Below are 16,404 nucleotides of genomic sequence, written 5' to 3'. Positions count from 1 at the left end.
TAGAAACTTCTGCCCAGCTTCATGTTGCTTCATGGTAAGTCCAGCCCTGTAACCACAGCTAAGCTTTGCTGCACCACTGAACAACTGGTTTTCTCTTTCCTCCTCTGCCCTGCACTGTAAAGTTTTCAACTTTTTATGCTCAAAACTCCTAACAGCCATTTATATCCTAACTTGATTCTGCTCAGCAGTTTCTTTTCATTCAGAACATCACGCTTATGAACAGCTTGGTGCTGTAAGACACCACAATCAATCACAATACACTCTTCCCAGCATTTAAATAAGGAACTTTCAGATTTGAGCCAAATAGAAGGGACAAAAGAACCCACCCAAAACTTCACAGCATCTTTTTAAATGATAACAGGGCATCTTCTTTGTATCACTTTGAGGATGCATGTGAAACATGGTTGTCTCAGGACAACAGCCATTCTAAGCGGCTCTTCCAGAGCTACCCAAACAATTAGACGAAGCCATGAGCTACGTCACGAGATGACTAGCACCTTTCTACTAGATTCTCACCCCACACCTTTCCCTGTTCATTCTCCAATGCTGGCAGGTCGCTCCCATCAGTATAGACAATAAGTCAGATGGAACAATGGTTTGACTTGCAATGAGGCAGCTTCAGATGTTCCTAAGCACAATAGGTGTTTTTCCATTTCCTGAACCTGCTTAAAATATGTCTGTGCCACAAGGGAACGCAGCAATGATGTAAGTAAATGAGGGCAAGAAGGAGGAGAGGAAAGGGAGGGGATGATGGCAGATGCAGGCAGGCAGGCACCAAGGTCAAAGCTAAAGAACAAGAGAAAACAAAGGGGATGATGACAAACCCAGTCAAGACTTCAGATTTCTTGTGTTTTTTCGACTTATAGCTCAACTACCACAAGGAACAATATGTTTCCTATTCTACATCATATCTGGTCCTACCTTTAAGCAGAGTGAGGTAGTTACCTTAGGCAGTAGATACTGGGGACAATTAACATGCCCCTATCCCTGGAGCCGTTTCTCTTGAGCTTCCTTGGCCCTTTCTATCCTCCTAAGCTGGTGACTTGGCAGTGCCAATGTTTGCTTGTTGCTAGGATGAATTGGTGTCATGACCCTAGAGAGCAGCAGTGACCAAGCCACTGAGTCAGAAGCTATAGCGCCACCAGTTGAAGAGCTGGACCAAGTTCCTAGCTCTGAACACGAGGCTGGCAGACAGGCACCTGCCGAACCAGATCCCACAGCACCAGAGTCTGTAGAAGCAGAGTCAGGACTCTCGTAGGCACTTCTCTGGGCACAAGGAACTGACTGCCTCCCAGAAAGTGCACTAGGTGAGAGCCCATGCAGCAAAGGAGAAGGAAGCATCAGTCTTCGGGTCAGAGGGTTGGCCTTTCAAGAACTGCAGTTCTTCAACAAAAAGGGCAGAGCACAGAAGAGGTGGAATTGGCAGCAGACACTCAGACGGTCTCAATTCACCTCCAGCCTTCAATGGAGAAAGTTGCTCACTAAGAGCTCTCCTTGGTGCTGAAAGAACTCAACCTGCCCTGTTCAGTGATCTCTTCCTGGGGATCAGAACAAAACAGTTGGCCGGCCATCTTGCCTAGTCGCCTTCTCACAACACATCACAGATAACACTGTTAGGAAAGGCCCCTGACCAAGGAAGGAGGTCACACACTTCCAGCAGACATTGCACATGTGCACAGATTGCCCACTCAGCTGATGCATACTGGTGCTACCATTGCTACATTATAGCCATTGTTTGAGCAGGCAGTGAGCAGGAACCAGTGAGCATGGTGTTGTAGGACAGGTGTTGTACATGCCACATGCCCTGCCTACCCTAAATTTGCCAGCTGTCCCCAAGTGCAGTGGAGGACACTGTCCCAATGCCAGGGTTGACAGGAAGTTTCAGCTGTCAGTCTGGTCAGACTATATGCATGGAATGAAAGGATAGCCCTATCTTGCCCTTATTTTTCTAGTAGTGACTGCCTCTGCTTCACTGCTGTTAAAAATCACAGCAACTACCTTGGACGTTTCCAAGACCTACCGGTGGACCTGATCCTGCATTTTGAGAATTATTCGAGGCAAATCAGATCAGAGGTGAAGATGAATAGCCAGAGTTAGTTTATAAGAGCAGAAGTACTAGGAAAGCGGAAACACCTTCATTGCACATCTAACGGGCTTATTGTAGCATGAACCTTCAAAACCAACAGCCTGTTTAATCTGATGCTTGAGGTGGATACAGGAGGAGATAGCTATCCATTTATTTCAGAGGTTGCCTCAGGAATAGCCATGATTCTGCCACCCACTTTTTTATTGCTTTAGCCACCATACTTTTTTTAAAATGCAAGAACAATTCACCATACTTTTTTTAAAAAAAAGCAAGCGCTATTCATTTGCCATCTACAACTTTTACAATGAATAATAGACAGAGAGCTTTCACCACCCGAGAAAAAGAAAGAAACCAGTCACACTTTTAAATTGCCACTATTAAAAAAAAGATGGTGCAAGTAAAAATCTCAAGGCATTATCTGGATTTCATTAGCACACATAAATTGCAGGATGCTCTCCGTCTCTCCTACAAAACAGAGCCCCATTGCTCCTGCTGTTGTTTTAATAAAACTCTTGTTAACCCCACACACACACCTCAACCTGCACACTGGGTTTACAGGCCTGATAAGAACAACTGTAAGTGTACCCCCAGAAAATGTGAGGTGGAAATTTGGAAACATATGCCTCATATAGGAAACTTTGTCAGGCCACTGTTACAGGATGCAGCTGCCTTTTGGGTATACATTCAAGCAGCTGGAAGTTTGCAGCTGGATGCAGTGACTCAAAGAGTCCAAGTGAACCTATCTACTTGAACTGTAAGTGGATAAAAGTGCAACAAAAAATTAGTTGTACCACCCAATATTTGGATATTCAAGTGCTCAAGGTGCTTCACGTATGCTGCCCATGTTTGCATAGAGCAAAGCCAAACTGTAGGTCTGTGCAAATGCTTGGGCTCCCTGTGAGGAGATCACACCCATTTTGCTCCTCCTTGGTCCTTTTAACTCAGCGCAGCACACCAGGCAAGCCAAGGTTTGGCTTAGCGTATCATCCAGGTATGGGACTGTAGTTAGGATTTGTTATTGGCTAGAGCTTGTGGTTAGTAAGGAGAGAGTTTAACTGCAAGCCCAGGTTCAAACGACACACTAAGAGCCAAACCTTGGCTTACCTTTGTGTAGTGTGTGATTAAAAAATGGGGGGGGGGTAAAGCAGGTGATCTATACATGAAACCCTGCAAGGCAAATCTGTATAAACATCTCTCATATTTCAGACAGGAAGAACAAGGTGGAGTGGTTCCCCAATGGCTGCCTAGGGAGCTCAGGGCAGAGATGAAATTTGAACTGGGGACTTTCTGTTTGCAGCCTAAGCTCTTTATTGCAACTGGGGGCGGGGGGGGGGTGTACAAATACATTTAAGTGAGATATCTGTATCTCAATGGGCATGGCCCAAGCATGTCACGGTTGCCTCCACTACTTCTAATAGATTCCGCTGCCTCAGGCAAGGATCAATCAATTTTGGCTCCTTCCCTGAAATTAATTAGAAATCTCCTTTCCTTTTAAATCAGGTTCTGTCCAGATTCCCCTCCAAAACCACGACTACTTTAATGCCAAACCCTTAGCAGGCACATCCACTGCCAGGAAGAGGTGAAAGAACAAGAACAGAAATGATTTATGGGGAAAATTTTGAACATTCACACTATACAAAGAGAACAGTGGGCAATTTACTTCACCCGGCTAAGTTTTCCGGTCTGTGAAATAGGAACACCAACACCTTACTTCACAAGGTTTTAAGTAGCAGTAGTAATATTCCTCCTGTGGCAAATAGAAGCTTCAGGTGAGGGGACAATTTGCATCAGGACCATGGTGCAGCAAAGAGGATTCAAACCTGCATGTTCATGTGTCCCAGGTCCGATCACACACACACACTCCACCCCTGGCAGCTATTTACAGTTTTCAAAAGATACAAGCAATTCCAATCCAGGTGCTTAACATCACTTGTGGTTTAAACCCTAAGGAGCTGAGGGTGGCTATGCCGTAAGAAATAATGGATGTCTCAAGGTGGAGCTTTGCCACACAATAGGGATTTGAGGCAGAGCCTTTCTTGCACTCTAACCACTACAACATGCTGCCTGTATTGGGCGACCTTCCTTACCGTGAGGTGTAATGAGAGGGCAGAACAGCTCTGTTAGTGAACGCGCTCTGCACACTCTCAGAAACCCCGTTATATCAAATGCTCCAGCAGCGATCCCAATCAGGAAAGGGGGGGGGGGGGACAAGCCGCAATGGGGAAAGACATCCCCACCAGCGCAAAATGTCATCCGCGCAGAGTTTCCCAAGCTGCGCCTCTGGCTACTCTGAAAAGAACCGGAGCCACGGCTTCTTACTGGAGCGAGGGACTTCTAGAGCGTGGGCGGCCCAACGGGAAGGAGGTCTTGCATTCTATGGAACGGACAGGATGTTCTGGGCTGCGGAACTGCGCTCTGGACTCGGGTCCCCGTCCAGTTAGAGGGACAGATCCCTGGCAAGCTTCTATGGCACTGACGAAGCCGCAAGAGTTGCCAGCTGTCTCGAGTCTTGGAACATCCCGGAGCCTCCTGACCCTCTTTCTTGGTCCGAGAGTCGACCGCTGCCCACAGAGTCCGATGGAGACACCTGGGGACGCACGGAGGCGCAACAGGCTGCCCCTGCTTACACTCGCCCAACTCCAGGACGAGGGCACGAATCCTACCTGTGGATCTTTCTGCGAATCCCCTGGCAGATCGGGTCGGCGAATAACGGGGCTTCCTTTCTCAAACCCCCAAAGCGCCCCAGTTCAAATCGCTCCCCTTCGTCCCCCTCCCCAACCTTCCTCCTAGGTCCCAAGATTTCAGCGGGTTTCCCTCTGCACGTGCCCAGAGGCCGCTCCCGCTGGTGAGAAGCGCTTGCCGAGGAGGGTTACGGGGCTGCGCCTCCTCCGGGCTTACCTTGGGGTTGGCGAGCAGCTCGTGCTCGTCCTGGTGCAGCAGCGCCCGGGCGTCGGACTCGGAGTTGTTAACGTAGATCTGGAGGCAGGGGTAGAGCGCGGTGCCCTTGCAGTCAGCGCCGCACGTGAAAGTGCACTCGAAGAGCTCGGCGACCTGCTGCACCGACACCACCGTGCAGTTGGCCGCTTTGCCCTGCAAGTCCTGCAGGGCCGGGTTGAGCCAGCAGAAGCCCAAGATGAAGAGAGACAGGATGCCCGTAGCAATGAGGAACAAGCCCAGCCGGATGCTCTTGTCCTCGGCTTCGGTGTACTCGTAAGACACCCGGATCTTCGCCATCGGGATCGCGGGAGGCGGCGAGCGAACCAAACGGAAAGGCGGGCGGAGGAGGAGGAGAGGGGCGGGAAGAGGAGGAGGAAAAGCAGAATCGGCGAGGGGTTTTGGTTTTGCTTCTTGCTCCTTCCAGTCCAAGACGGGGAAGCCCCGCAAGACCCACTCCGTCCCGCCGCTGCCCGTTCGATCCCAGCTGCGGGACTAGCCCTGGCCGGGCTCCAGCCCAGGGGGAGGCGCCTGGGGCCGGCGAGCAGGCAGGGAGGCTCCCCTCGCGGCGCGCCAAACAGGGCTTGCCAGGCGGGAAAAAGACTGGGGCGGGTTTGCGCTGCGCTGCGCTTTGCTACTCCAGAGGACAGGGGGCTTTCCCTGGAGTCTGGCGGCTCGCCTCCCACAGACTGGATCCGAGCTGGCTGGGAGCCTGGCGACATCTGCCACGAGGTAAGCGCCTTACGGCGGAGGAGGGAGCCCGAGCCGGCGCGCTGCCCTTGCTCAATCTCTTCCCTCCCTCTCCCCCTACCCCACGCCGCTCCAGGGAGGGTGTGGGGCGGGGTGGGGTGGGGTGGGAGGGCTCGCCATTGACAATCGGAGAGAGGGACCCAGGCAGGCAGGCGGCACCACCTTCTCCTCCTCCTCTTCTTCTTCCCTCCTCCCCCCCACCCCGCGTGCCGCTCCCTCATCTCCAGTGAAAGCGGACAGGGACAGCTCGGCCCAGGATTATCTCTTGTTTTAAATCCCGGAAGTGGAGCTTGATTACTCGCCCCGATTAAGGGCGTCCGCAGGGAGGCAAGTCTTGAATGGGGGCAGCGACACGTGCAGCTCATTCAAGCGCCTCCAAGCGTGGGGGGCGGGGGGGGAGACACGCACGGGAGTCGCGCTGGAACGGGAGCGAGCACGTGGCTCGCAGCAGGCACTCGCTGCCCTCTCCAGGCCGGCTTGCTCCTCTCATTTTTTTTTTTTATGAAGGGGTTAGCGCTTTAATCTCCTGGAAGAGACCGAGAAATCTCATTCAGTAATTTCTCGTTCTCCTCCCACCCGCCCACCCTTCTTGCCCTCCACGCCCGGCCGGCCCAGCTGGAGCTGGCCAACCATTAAGCTCGCAGCAGCAGCGACCGAAACCACATTCGTATCCCGCTTATTCTCTTGCGCCCGCGCAAAAGTTTCCAAACCGAAGCGGATGCTTTGCACGTGCACTGGAATGATGTGAAATAAAGGAGTGCCCGTTATAAAATATGGTGGTGGTGATTTCCTGGCAATAAAACTTTAATTCAGTATTACTATTATTTCAAATCGTGAAATAAGGTATCTGAAGAAGTGTGCATGCACACGAAAGCTCATACCAAAATAAAAACTTCTTCCGATCGCAAATCAGGTTCCATCCTGGGGCAAGATCAGCTCAAACTGCACAGTCCACCTGGGCAGCGGCGGGGGAACCTCGTTTTTTCTCTCCTGCGCAATGGATAGTACAGTACTTTTCCTTTCTCGAGAACGTCCCCCTATCCACGCCCTGGGCTTTAGGGCTACAGAGCAACAACAACCATGGGATAAAACAACCAAAATGTCCTTACAATGAAGGGAATCTAAAGCAGGCATCCCCAAACTGCGGCCCTCCAGATGTTTTGGCCTACAACTCCCATGATCCCTAGCTAACAGGGCCAGTGGTCAGGGATGATGGGAATTGTAGTCCAAAACATCTGGAGGGCCAAAGTTTGGGGGTGCCTGATCTAAAGCAACTCCAACAAACAAACAGAGCAGTACCATCCCAAGTCTGCTCAAAAACAAAAAAAGCCGAATATACAAAAACCCAGTGGCAGGAATTGCCACTAGCAGTAATTAAAGGGGGGGATTCTGGGAACTGGTGGCCTGGGTTTAATAGAAGAGAGTTCATCACAGGAAGCCTCAATTCCTGCCTCTGATTGGGTTAAATATTTCTCCAGTCGGAGCCAGGGCCAGCCCAAGATGTTTTGCTGTCTGAGGCAAACCAGAAATGATACACATTGGTTGGTTCATAGGCAGGGCCCTGATACCCTAGTGTCTGCTTCTTCCTTCTTCTGGGATAGGGTTGCCATATTTCAAAAAGTGAAAATCTGGACAGAAAAGTTGGGCTTCTATTTTGCAAAATATATAAAAAAATGAAGTTTTGGAGCTATTCTAAAGGAAACTTGCCAAAAACTACACTGCTAACATGGTTTTTCCTGGACTTTTCAGCACTTTCTGCCAGGACACTGTTTCTGAAGGCCAATTGCCAGCTATGTCCAGGAAAATCCAGGCATATGGCAACCCTACTGTGGACCCAGCAAAGGGGCTTGGTTCACAGCAGCTGCATCTGTCTCCCTCAGGTGTGGATCTACCACCCTTCCCAACTGTCCAGAGTCTGCCGCCCAAGGCAGTCACCTCCTTTCGCCTCATCAGGCCTACAACAGGAGAGGGGTCAGGCCAGTGCCCTGTGGAGACTCCAACAACAACAGCCACAACACATTCCCCACCAAGTGCTCAGTTGGGAAAGGGTCTTCCCTGCAGTGGCACCCCCAGATTTGGGATCCAGATTTCCTGGCAGCAGTGGGAGGGCACCGAGTTAAGCAGTGCTTTGAACTGCAGGCAGCTGCATACAAACCATACAGTTAAACAAGCCACTCGCCCAAGAATCCTGAGAACTTAAGGGCGCTGGGAATTGCAGCTCTATGGAGAGGGAAACTACAGTTCCTAGTCTGGCACTCTAACCACTCCACCACACTGGTACACTGGCATCCTACAAGTTGCTTTTCCGTAGATCATCGGCTCTGAAAAAGCCTACATGCTTTTATTGGGCAGTGGGAGTGGGGAGACAAAGGCATAATCTGGATGGGCACTGCTAATCCGATAGATGTTCCTGTTTGCATGCAAGCCTGAGCTAAATCCAACTTGCATCTCTAAGATCTGATGGATGGAGAAGCAGAGGCAGAGCTGGACCGGCCTTGGTACGTACGGTAACTTACTTACACACACACTGCTGCATGATACAGAATGCTGCTTCCCGTTCAGCAGCCCATCAGCATTCTTCATTCTTAACAACAGAAGCCATGACACTTAATTTCTTACCACGAGAGCCCAGAAGTACACTACAGGCAGTCAATAACCACTATATCACTTGAGCTGGCCGCTATATTATAGATTCCCCCTTTCTGTGAACTCAGCTGACTATTGCAGTTCCTTCAGAATGCAACTTCGCTTCCTGGACTGTAGTTCAGGAACACCTGTGTGTGTGTGTTTTAAATCTAAAAGTCAGCAATGTCGGGAATCAACGTGGACCGACTAGGTCATAAGGAAGCATGAGTTCTGAGTGGATTTTTACAGGCCAGAGTTCAGCACTGGATGTGGAGCATGGAAGTATTAAAAAAAAAAAGCATATAACTAGGCATGCAACCCAGGACTAAGGGCCAAAGATGCAACACTGATTGTAGCCACAGGAGGCTCAGCCATGTAGAGGGAATTTAACCCTTCCCACACCTAAGGAAAATCCCCCCTCGGAAACTGCTCTTTGCCAGGGTGGGGAAAGAGATGCGGTGAGGCAATCCCCCAGACATTTAATACGTTTCATTCATACAAAAATATATGGCAGAAATTGTCAAGGTACTGTAACCTACAGCATGGGAGTTTCATTCTCTTCCCCAGTGTTCCATTTTTAGGTTTTGTTTAATGATTTGGTTTTCATGCCACCCCAAAAGTCAATAAATGAACTCACAATTCTCCCTTTCACCTGCTATTCACACAAGCAACTGTGTAACAAATTTATTATAGCCTGAGATTTCATTTTACGGCCATATTAAATAACATTTCTCACCTTTAAGATGCCACAAGGCTATAATGTTTCCAGAGAAAAGTAATCTTTCTATCTGTACATACATGTGCACCCCTACAACCTGTGCAATGCAGTAGAGTAAGCACATACAGTAGGCTACATGAGGAAGGTTCATACTTCAAGAAAATTGTCTCCAGAACATGACAATATGCAGTTACTGGAAGCTTGCAAACATAAGCTCATTGAGACAGTCTCTCTCTGAAAACTTTCTGAATGATCTGTAGAGATTTGCACTACCATCTGGTTAATGCAAGATTTAGCCATTTCTGCAGTTCTTGTTCAGCGTTTTTGTACAGTACAAAACAAACTGGCATAGCTAAACTTTTTGCAAAAGGAGAGGCTTTCCTATATACCATTGCTAAAAAGCTGGGCAAGGCAACCCCAGTCATATATCACCTCTTCATAAATCACCCCACAACCTCCCTCATATCAATGCAAGGCTAATCACATCAACAGTAAATGGGGCAAAGAGAGGAGATAATGGTAGACATTAAACTGCAAGGACTTTCAGCTTTCTCCTTGCTAGTGCTCCAATGGCAAAGCCACAGCTTGAGTGAAAATCCAGATGGCTGTCCCATCCTGAAGACATTCAAAGAGAATGAGAGTTGGGGATAGTGAAGTTCCCTATCTGCTAAACATTGGAAAAGAGAGGCAATTGAAAAAACTATCACAAGTTTTAATAGAGTGAGTTTGGAGGCAGAGTAATGCTGCCATGTCCCTTGGGATGGGCATAGGAACCTTGCTACTTGTCTATCTTAACTCAGTATGGCCAACTCTGACTGGGTTGGCTCTCAGCTGCCTCTTTTAAATGGAAGATGCCAAGAATTGAAACTGGGATCACTAAGCTATGGCTGGAGCTTCTGTATTCTGGTGATGAATCATGATTGGCAAAATAGTGGGGGCCCTACATTTTAAGGGCAGCGACACTGGGATTTAGCAGAAATCCTCATCACCTAGCTAGTGGGTAACTTCAGAAGTTTTCAAATATGTAAAGCAGGGGTAGACATAGTGCTCTCCAGATGTTGAACTACTATTCACATCTACTCTTTGATTGTTGGCCATGCTGACTGTGACTGATGAAAGTCTGGAGGGCACCATATTGGCTACCCCAAATGTAGAGCAACTCTTAAGCATGTGTACTCAGAAGTCACACTGCATTCAGTGGTGGTTTACTCCTCTGTATGTTTAGGATTCCAACCTGAGTCTGTACAAATGAACTGCTATTGAAAGGACGAACCGTAAGCTGGTTCACATTGAACATCTCAAGCTTTTAAAAGATGTGACATAATTATATCAGTTTTCTCAGTGGTTTGCTGAGGTTAGCACCGTGTTAAATCCTGTGTGATAAGAGGTAATACTTTTAAAAATGAAAACACAAAACAAAACCCATAAGCTAACATTTACTTTATGAACATGTCTAGTTTAGGAAACTTTTAAGATGATGCCTAAAAGTCTCCCAAACTAAAAATTCAGGGCTGTCAAGCTCATGGAAAACACACCTGTGTTTGAAGAGGTAAATCATGAGTGGAAGCAAGAGAAGGAAAGCAATGCAGTTATGCCCACAGATAATTTAAAGCAGTCTAAACAAATATGAGAGCTGGGAATGCTACAGGATTACGGGTGGCACTGTGGTCTAAACCACTGAGCCTCTTGGGCTTGCTGATCAGAAGATTGGCGGTCCAAATCCCCATGGTGGGGTGAGCCCCTGTTGCTATGCCCCAGCTCCTGCCACCTAGCAGTTCAAAAGCACACCAGTGCAAATAGATAAATAGGTACCGCTGTGGCGGGAAGGTAAACAGTGTTTCTGTGCACTCGTCATGGTCCTCCGTGCACCAGTAGCGGTTTAGTCATGCTGGCCAGAAAGCTGTCTGTGGACAAACGCTGGCTCTCTTGGCCTGAAAGCGAGATGAGCGCCGCAACCCCATAGTCACCTTTGACTGGACTTAACCCTCCAGGGGTCCTTTACCTTTTACCTTACAGGTAAAGATCATGCATGGCATATGCACATTTCTTTATTTCAATAGAAATTTCCATAAGCTGCAAGATGGGAAGTAATGAGTTGGCAATGGCAACAATACATAAATGGTGCCTGTCAAAGCTGACCTGATTACAGACAATGATAGCGATTATAAAGGAACTTGAAGAAAAACCAAAACCTGTGAGATAGATGGTGGTGTATGTTCAACAGGGAGGGAAAGATAAATTTACTCGTGTATATGAAAAACAAAAAAATCTTTGTATGTTGAGAACTAGAGAAAGATAAATGAGTTTAAAGGAATGTAGAAGCCTGCAGCTAAAGAGCTAGTTCTGACTTAGCATTTGCCTCAGTTCCATATATCTTCGCATTATTTCGATTACTAACCAACGCCAGAGGTTAATTTTTTTTATTAAAAAAACCCCCTTATTTCCTTATCTGGAATGCAGCCTCACCCCAAATGATTTTAGCAGCTCTCTCCCAAATAGGTGGCTCAATGGAGTTCTTTCTAATGCTGCATTTTAATCACTTCTACATTTTAATCACTTGCTTCATTTAAAAGTTTTACAAATGTGTTTATTTATAAGTTTTTAGCCCGAGTGCTGGTTACAATATAATATATAGTGGAACCTCAGTTTATGAACACCTCGGTTTATGAATTTTCGGTTTATGAACGCCGCAGACCCATCTGGAACGGATTAATTCACTTTCCATTACTTTCAATGGGAAAGTTCGCTTCACTTTATGAACGCTTCAGTTTATGAACAGACTTCCGGAACCAATTGTGTTCATAAACCGAGGTACCACTGTACACCTATTAACACAGAATAGCTACAATGATAAAGAAAAGTAAAACCCACCAACTACTTTATAGGAGTGGGTAAAAATGCAGTAATGGGTGAAGGGACCCCTGACCGTTAGGTTCAGTCGTGACCGACTCTGGGGTTGCGGCACTCATCTCGTGTTATTGGCCAAGGAAGCCGGCGTACATCTTCCAGGTCATGTGGCCAGCATGACAAAGCCGCTTCTGGCGAACCAGAGCAGCACACGGAAAAGTTGTTTACCTTCCCACTATAGCGGTACCCATTTATCCACTTGCACTTTGACGTGCTTTCGAACTGCTAGATTGTCAGGAGCTGGGACTGAACAACGGGAGCTCACCCCGTCGCGGGGATTTGAACCGCCGACCTTCTGATCGGCAAGCCCTAGGGTCTGTGGTTTAACCCACAGTGCCACCCACAGTAATGGGACTGGAAGCTAATTGGAGAAAACATTACCCTGTTTTATCTTTTCTCCTATCAGCTTACATTAATATCCAAATGTACCTTGCAGATAGGTATGAAAGTTCCTTGTTTTACTATACCTGGACATGGCAAGTAATCAAAAGTGAAGATTCTCAGTATTCTGTTGACACACAGCGTCTTGCTTCCTTCCAAACCAATTTCAAGTGTTGCTTTTGGTTACAATCCAGAGAAATCGCAGGGACTTGCATCAAATTAATTCCAGAGGGACTTGGTGTATTGCAGTTTCCATAAAAGCAATCCAGGCACAATTTACATTATTAAGGCCTTTTAATAATTTGAAAACAAAATCCCTTGAAATGAAAAAGTTTGAAGCCAGGATACCGTGCCCCATGTTTCATTTTAGCCACAGTCGTAATATTTAGTTTGAAGAATTAATGAATAAAGGAAGACTGCTAGTCAAATTTACATTTAAATTTTAGTCCATGTAAATATACATTAAAGGGTATGTAGTTAAGCTCATGGGGACAGTACCAAAGCTAATTTAAACACTGGTTCTCAGTTTACATCTTTTTAGTATTTTTTTATTTAGAAATCGGCTCCAACCTCAGCAGTATCAAATTAAAGACTTTTAGGAAGAAGAAAATACTAAAAATGCTGAAAGCTATCTGCTGAGATCAGGAGGATGTAGTCGCCAAACCAGAACATTTAAGAGTATAGTTACTAAAATAAATGGAATTGCTTGCTTCAGAACCAGCCGTTTTCATTTAAAGTTAGTGCCTTCTATAAGTGAGAAATACTGCAAATAAATCACTCTACACAAAGGATACACAAGTAGAGTAGCATATAAACATTTGAAATGACTGCTGGTCCCACATGCATATGACCCACTCTTAAAAGCATTATCATGTTTAAAATAAACAGAAATGAAGGATTTTTTTCTCATTCAGATTTTTCCTATGGGGGTGGATGGGAGATAATTTGAATCAAGAAGCCATAAGGATAATCCATTAGAACAGGCACAAACTTTCCAATTCATCTAATCCATGGATCCCTAATTCATCTGAGCTAGTGGGTACATTTGAAGTTTTCAAAAGGTTTTAGTAGCCCCACTGGGAAATGGCTGCCTTAAGGGGCTTTGCCAGGCACAAAATGGCTGCCAGGGCCTTGAGGAGGCACACCTAGCCACGGATTGTTGGGGGTGTCCCCTTGCTAGCTTGTACTCTGTGTGCATTTCTTAGGTGTTGGGACACAGGTTGGCCAGCCGGAAGAAGGGGAAGCCAAATGGAAGACTTCCCCCAAAGATTCTAAAGGGTTGGCGAACTAAGAGTTACAGAACACCAAACAGGAGGGAAAAACAAGTGGAACTGCCCCCAAGAGGGAAACAAGCCTACAGGTGCTCAGACCACAGGGGCAGCTTTGAACACTGACCCCCAGAGGGAGGACGATAATATGCAAGACCTCTCCCCAGAGAGTGGAAACCCAAAATTCAAACACAGACCCCCCCCGGGGGGGAGACACACATCCTCACCTTCAGGAAGAGGAAAAAACAAAACACACAAATTCTGTTCCGTTCCTTTTCCCTGGTACCCAGTTAGGCCTCTATTTCCCACTTTACTTTCTCACACATCTACTTCCAAAATGCTATCTCACCTTCCATTCCAGTGGCTGCGCTCAGGAATAGAGGAAGCTTCCTTCCTCTCAGGTGGAATTCTCAGCCCGGAACCACAGAGATCCGGGAGAGGAACTAGGGAGGAGCAACGCTTTTTGCACTTCCTCCCCCAACCCTCTACAGTGCTCCAGGGGAAAATGGTAACTCTTGGCAAAGAAAGCCCTCAGGGAAGTGGAGGAATGTAGAGGCTCTGTGGGCTTCATGTTGGGAACATCCGATCTAGTCCAACGCCTGCTCCATAACACAAGAACATCCACTCAGCAGGTTCATTTAGGAAGCAGCAAGTTACCAAAGCAGAGCAAGTGTGTTGTGGGAAGACAGATGAGAGAGCAGTGTCCCACAATGCAAGGCAGCCAACCCCTTCCCTAAACTATTCTTTCGACCTAAGGAGAAATGCCTTCCTGACTGCACAGACCTTGTCCAGAGAGAGGCAGTCAGACATTATTATGAAGCCCCATCAAAATCAAGGACATCAGTAAAAGCTAACAAGTGCCCTCGTTTTTGATGCGACTTAAGCAGAACAGTTTGTCCTCTTGTTGTGGTGTCAAACACCAGGGCAAGCAATCACAGGTGCCCCTCCAAGCTATCCAATGTTCTATGCAGTACTTTGGCCCAAGAGCTGCCACGACCCATTGTCAACCCTTGAGGCCACATAGAAAACTAGGCATGGCTGAGGCAGAACTCCCCCGCCCCATAAAGGGGAAAATGTTATTAATTTATTCCATTTTGGCCTCAATTTCATTCCCTTGTTTTCATTCATTATTACTTCCTGCAAATCAATTTTGTTATTAACTTATTCCTTCCAGATTTGGTTTTCTACCTTCATGAATTCCATTTATGCTCCTTCTTCCCTCCTCCATTTTCATTTGCTCGCCAATATATTGAAGAGGTGCTACTGCCTATGCTGTTTTTCCCAGCTGTGATGTTTTGGGCAGCATGCAGGGCAGATTCGTCAAGTCTTCAGCTGCCGATGGTGGTATAGCAAAACAATGGGCCAGTGCATTAACCAGAAGGTTGATGGCTCAAGCCTACCCAGGGATGGCTGTGGACAGGATTCCTGCTTTCCAGGGGGTTGGACTAGATGACATCTGTGGCCCCTTCCAACTCTACGATTCTACGAGTGGGGCTATTGATAGTGCAACCAAAAACTGAAGCATCCTCAGAAAGAGATGATACAACAGACTTCAAAATAAGCCCCCGAGAAATGGAAGTCACCGCCAATGTAACAGAGGGCACATGAGCAAACCCAATAGAACTAAACAGCTGCATAAAACAGAAAAAGAGGATAAATCGGAAAAGTATTTTTTAAAGTTACTGAATTGTTGGAAGGTTCCCCACAGGCCACTTAAAACCTTCTGGTGGACCATATAGCCCACAGGACAGGTTAATCACCCCTGACTTAAATACCATGCAAAACTACAGTATATTCTACAATTTTTACTGTTAATAGAATATTTGTGAATTCAACCTAAATTAGCTCATGCCCACTTCAGACCATTCTTTGGGTGATGAGCACACATCATAAAAGTTGTACTGCTGAAACTAAGCAGGTCTAACACTTGGTTAGAAACTGCCTGGGAACTATTTGCAAGTTGTTCCAAGTTCCTTATTTACTATAAATAAATGTGTCCAGCACTTTCTTTAACCTAATTAGCTCTGCTCCCTCTATTGTGGTGTCAGCATCTTTTTTTGTTTAAATAATAAAACATGATTTGGTAGTGCCCATTTATGTATTCTGCAGAATAGGGATATGACGGACATTAGCAAAAAGCAGCATTATGAAATCTAAAAAAATCTGTACCCTGCCAATAAATGAGGTTTACATATAGAAAGAAAGTAAGTGCATATAGGACTAATTTTGGAAACAATTAAAACTTTCCCACCGTTGAGAAAGATAGGTTGTTTTCCAACTTACCTTGTGAATTGCCATGCGAAATTTCACCATCAAAATTGGCCAATGGTAGTATTTATGAAATTGCTGTCGTTTATCTGTCAATATGAACTTGATGTAGGAAGGAGTTCAGCAACTTGCTGACTTCAGTTCAAGTCCTGCTATTATTACTGGGACTGTTCTGGAACAAGTGGATAATGCCCAGTTTCACCCTTCTGTAACCAGAACGATGACATGAGAGCTATATTTAAAAACACAGCAATATGTCCATTTAGTTTTATCTAAAAGGGAATACTTCACTTTTACCTAGTTGTTTCTCAATTTGGCATAAAGGATCATTAAAATAGCATTGAATTGCAACTCTCTTTCAAAAGAAATTAAGAGGTAGATATTTAATCCTATGGCAGTCTTCTATTTTTCTCGTGCACAAGCATTTTGTTCATATTAAATTCAATGTTAAATAGATCAAATGTGTG

At 46.3% G+C, this 16,404-nt stretch overlaps 1 protein-coding gene and 1 long non-coding RNA gene across 2 annotated transcripts in view; one reads left to right on the top strand and one right to left on the bottom strand.

Moving 5' to 3' along the window:
* KCNMB4 (potassium calcium-activated channel subfamily M regulatory beta subunit 4) overlaps window positions 1–5,953 on the bottom strand; it is a 28,712-nt gene extending 22,759 nt beyond the window's left edge. Inside the window, exon 1 of the mRNA XM_035128030.3 lies at window positions 4,985–5,953. Coding sequence (XP_034983921.1) covers window positions 4,985–5,320 — 336 coding nt within the window. The 5' untranslated portion in view covers window positions 5,321–5,953. The remainder of the gene's footprint in view (window positions 1–4,984) is intronic.
* Window positions 5,615–15,680, top strand: LOC148684578 (uncharacterized). The gene is made up of 2 exons (XR_015945847.1): window positions 5,615–5,752; window positions 14,844–15,680. It is a non-coding gene; the product is annotated as an uncharacterized LOC148684578 (long non-coding RNA).
* Window positions 15,681–16,404: the final 724 nt, after the last annotated feature.

Source organism: Zootoca vivipara, chromosome 9 (assembly GCF_965207765.1).
Source record: "Zootoca vivipara chromosome 9, rZooViv2.hap1.1, whole genome shotgun sequence".
Lineage (NCBI taxonomy): Eukaryota > Metazoa > Chordata > Lepidosauria > Squamata > Lacertidae > Zootoca > Zootoca vivipara.
Note: the sequence above shows the minus strand (reverse complement) of the source record. Positions and strands in the feature narration are given on the sequence as shown.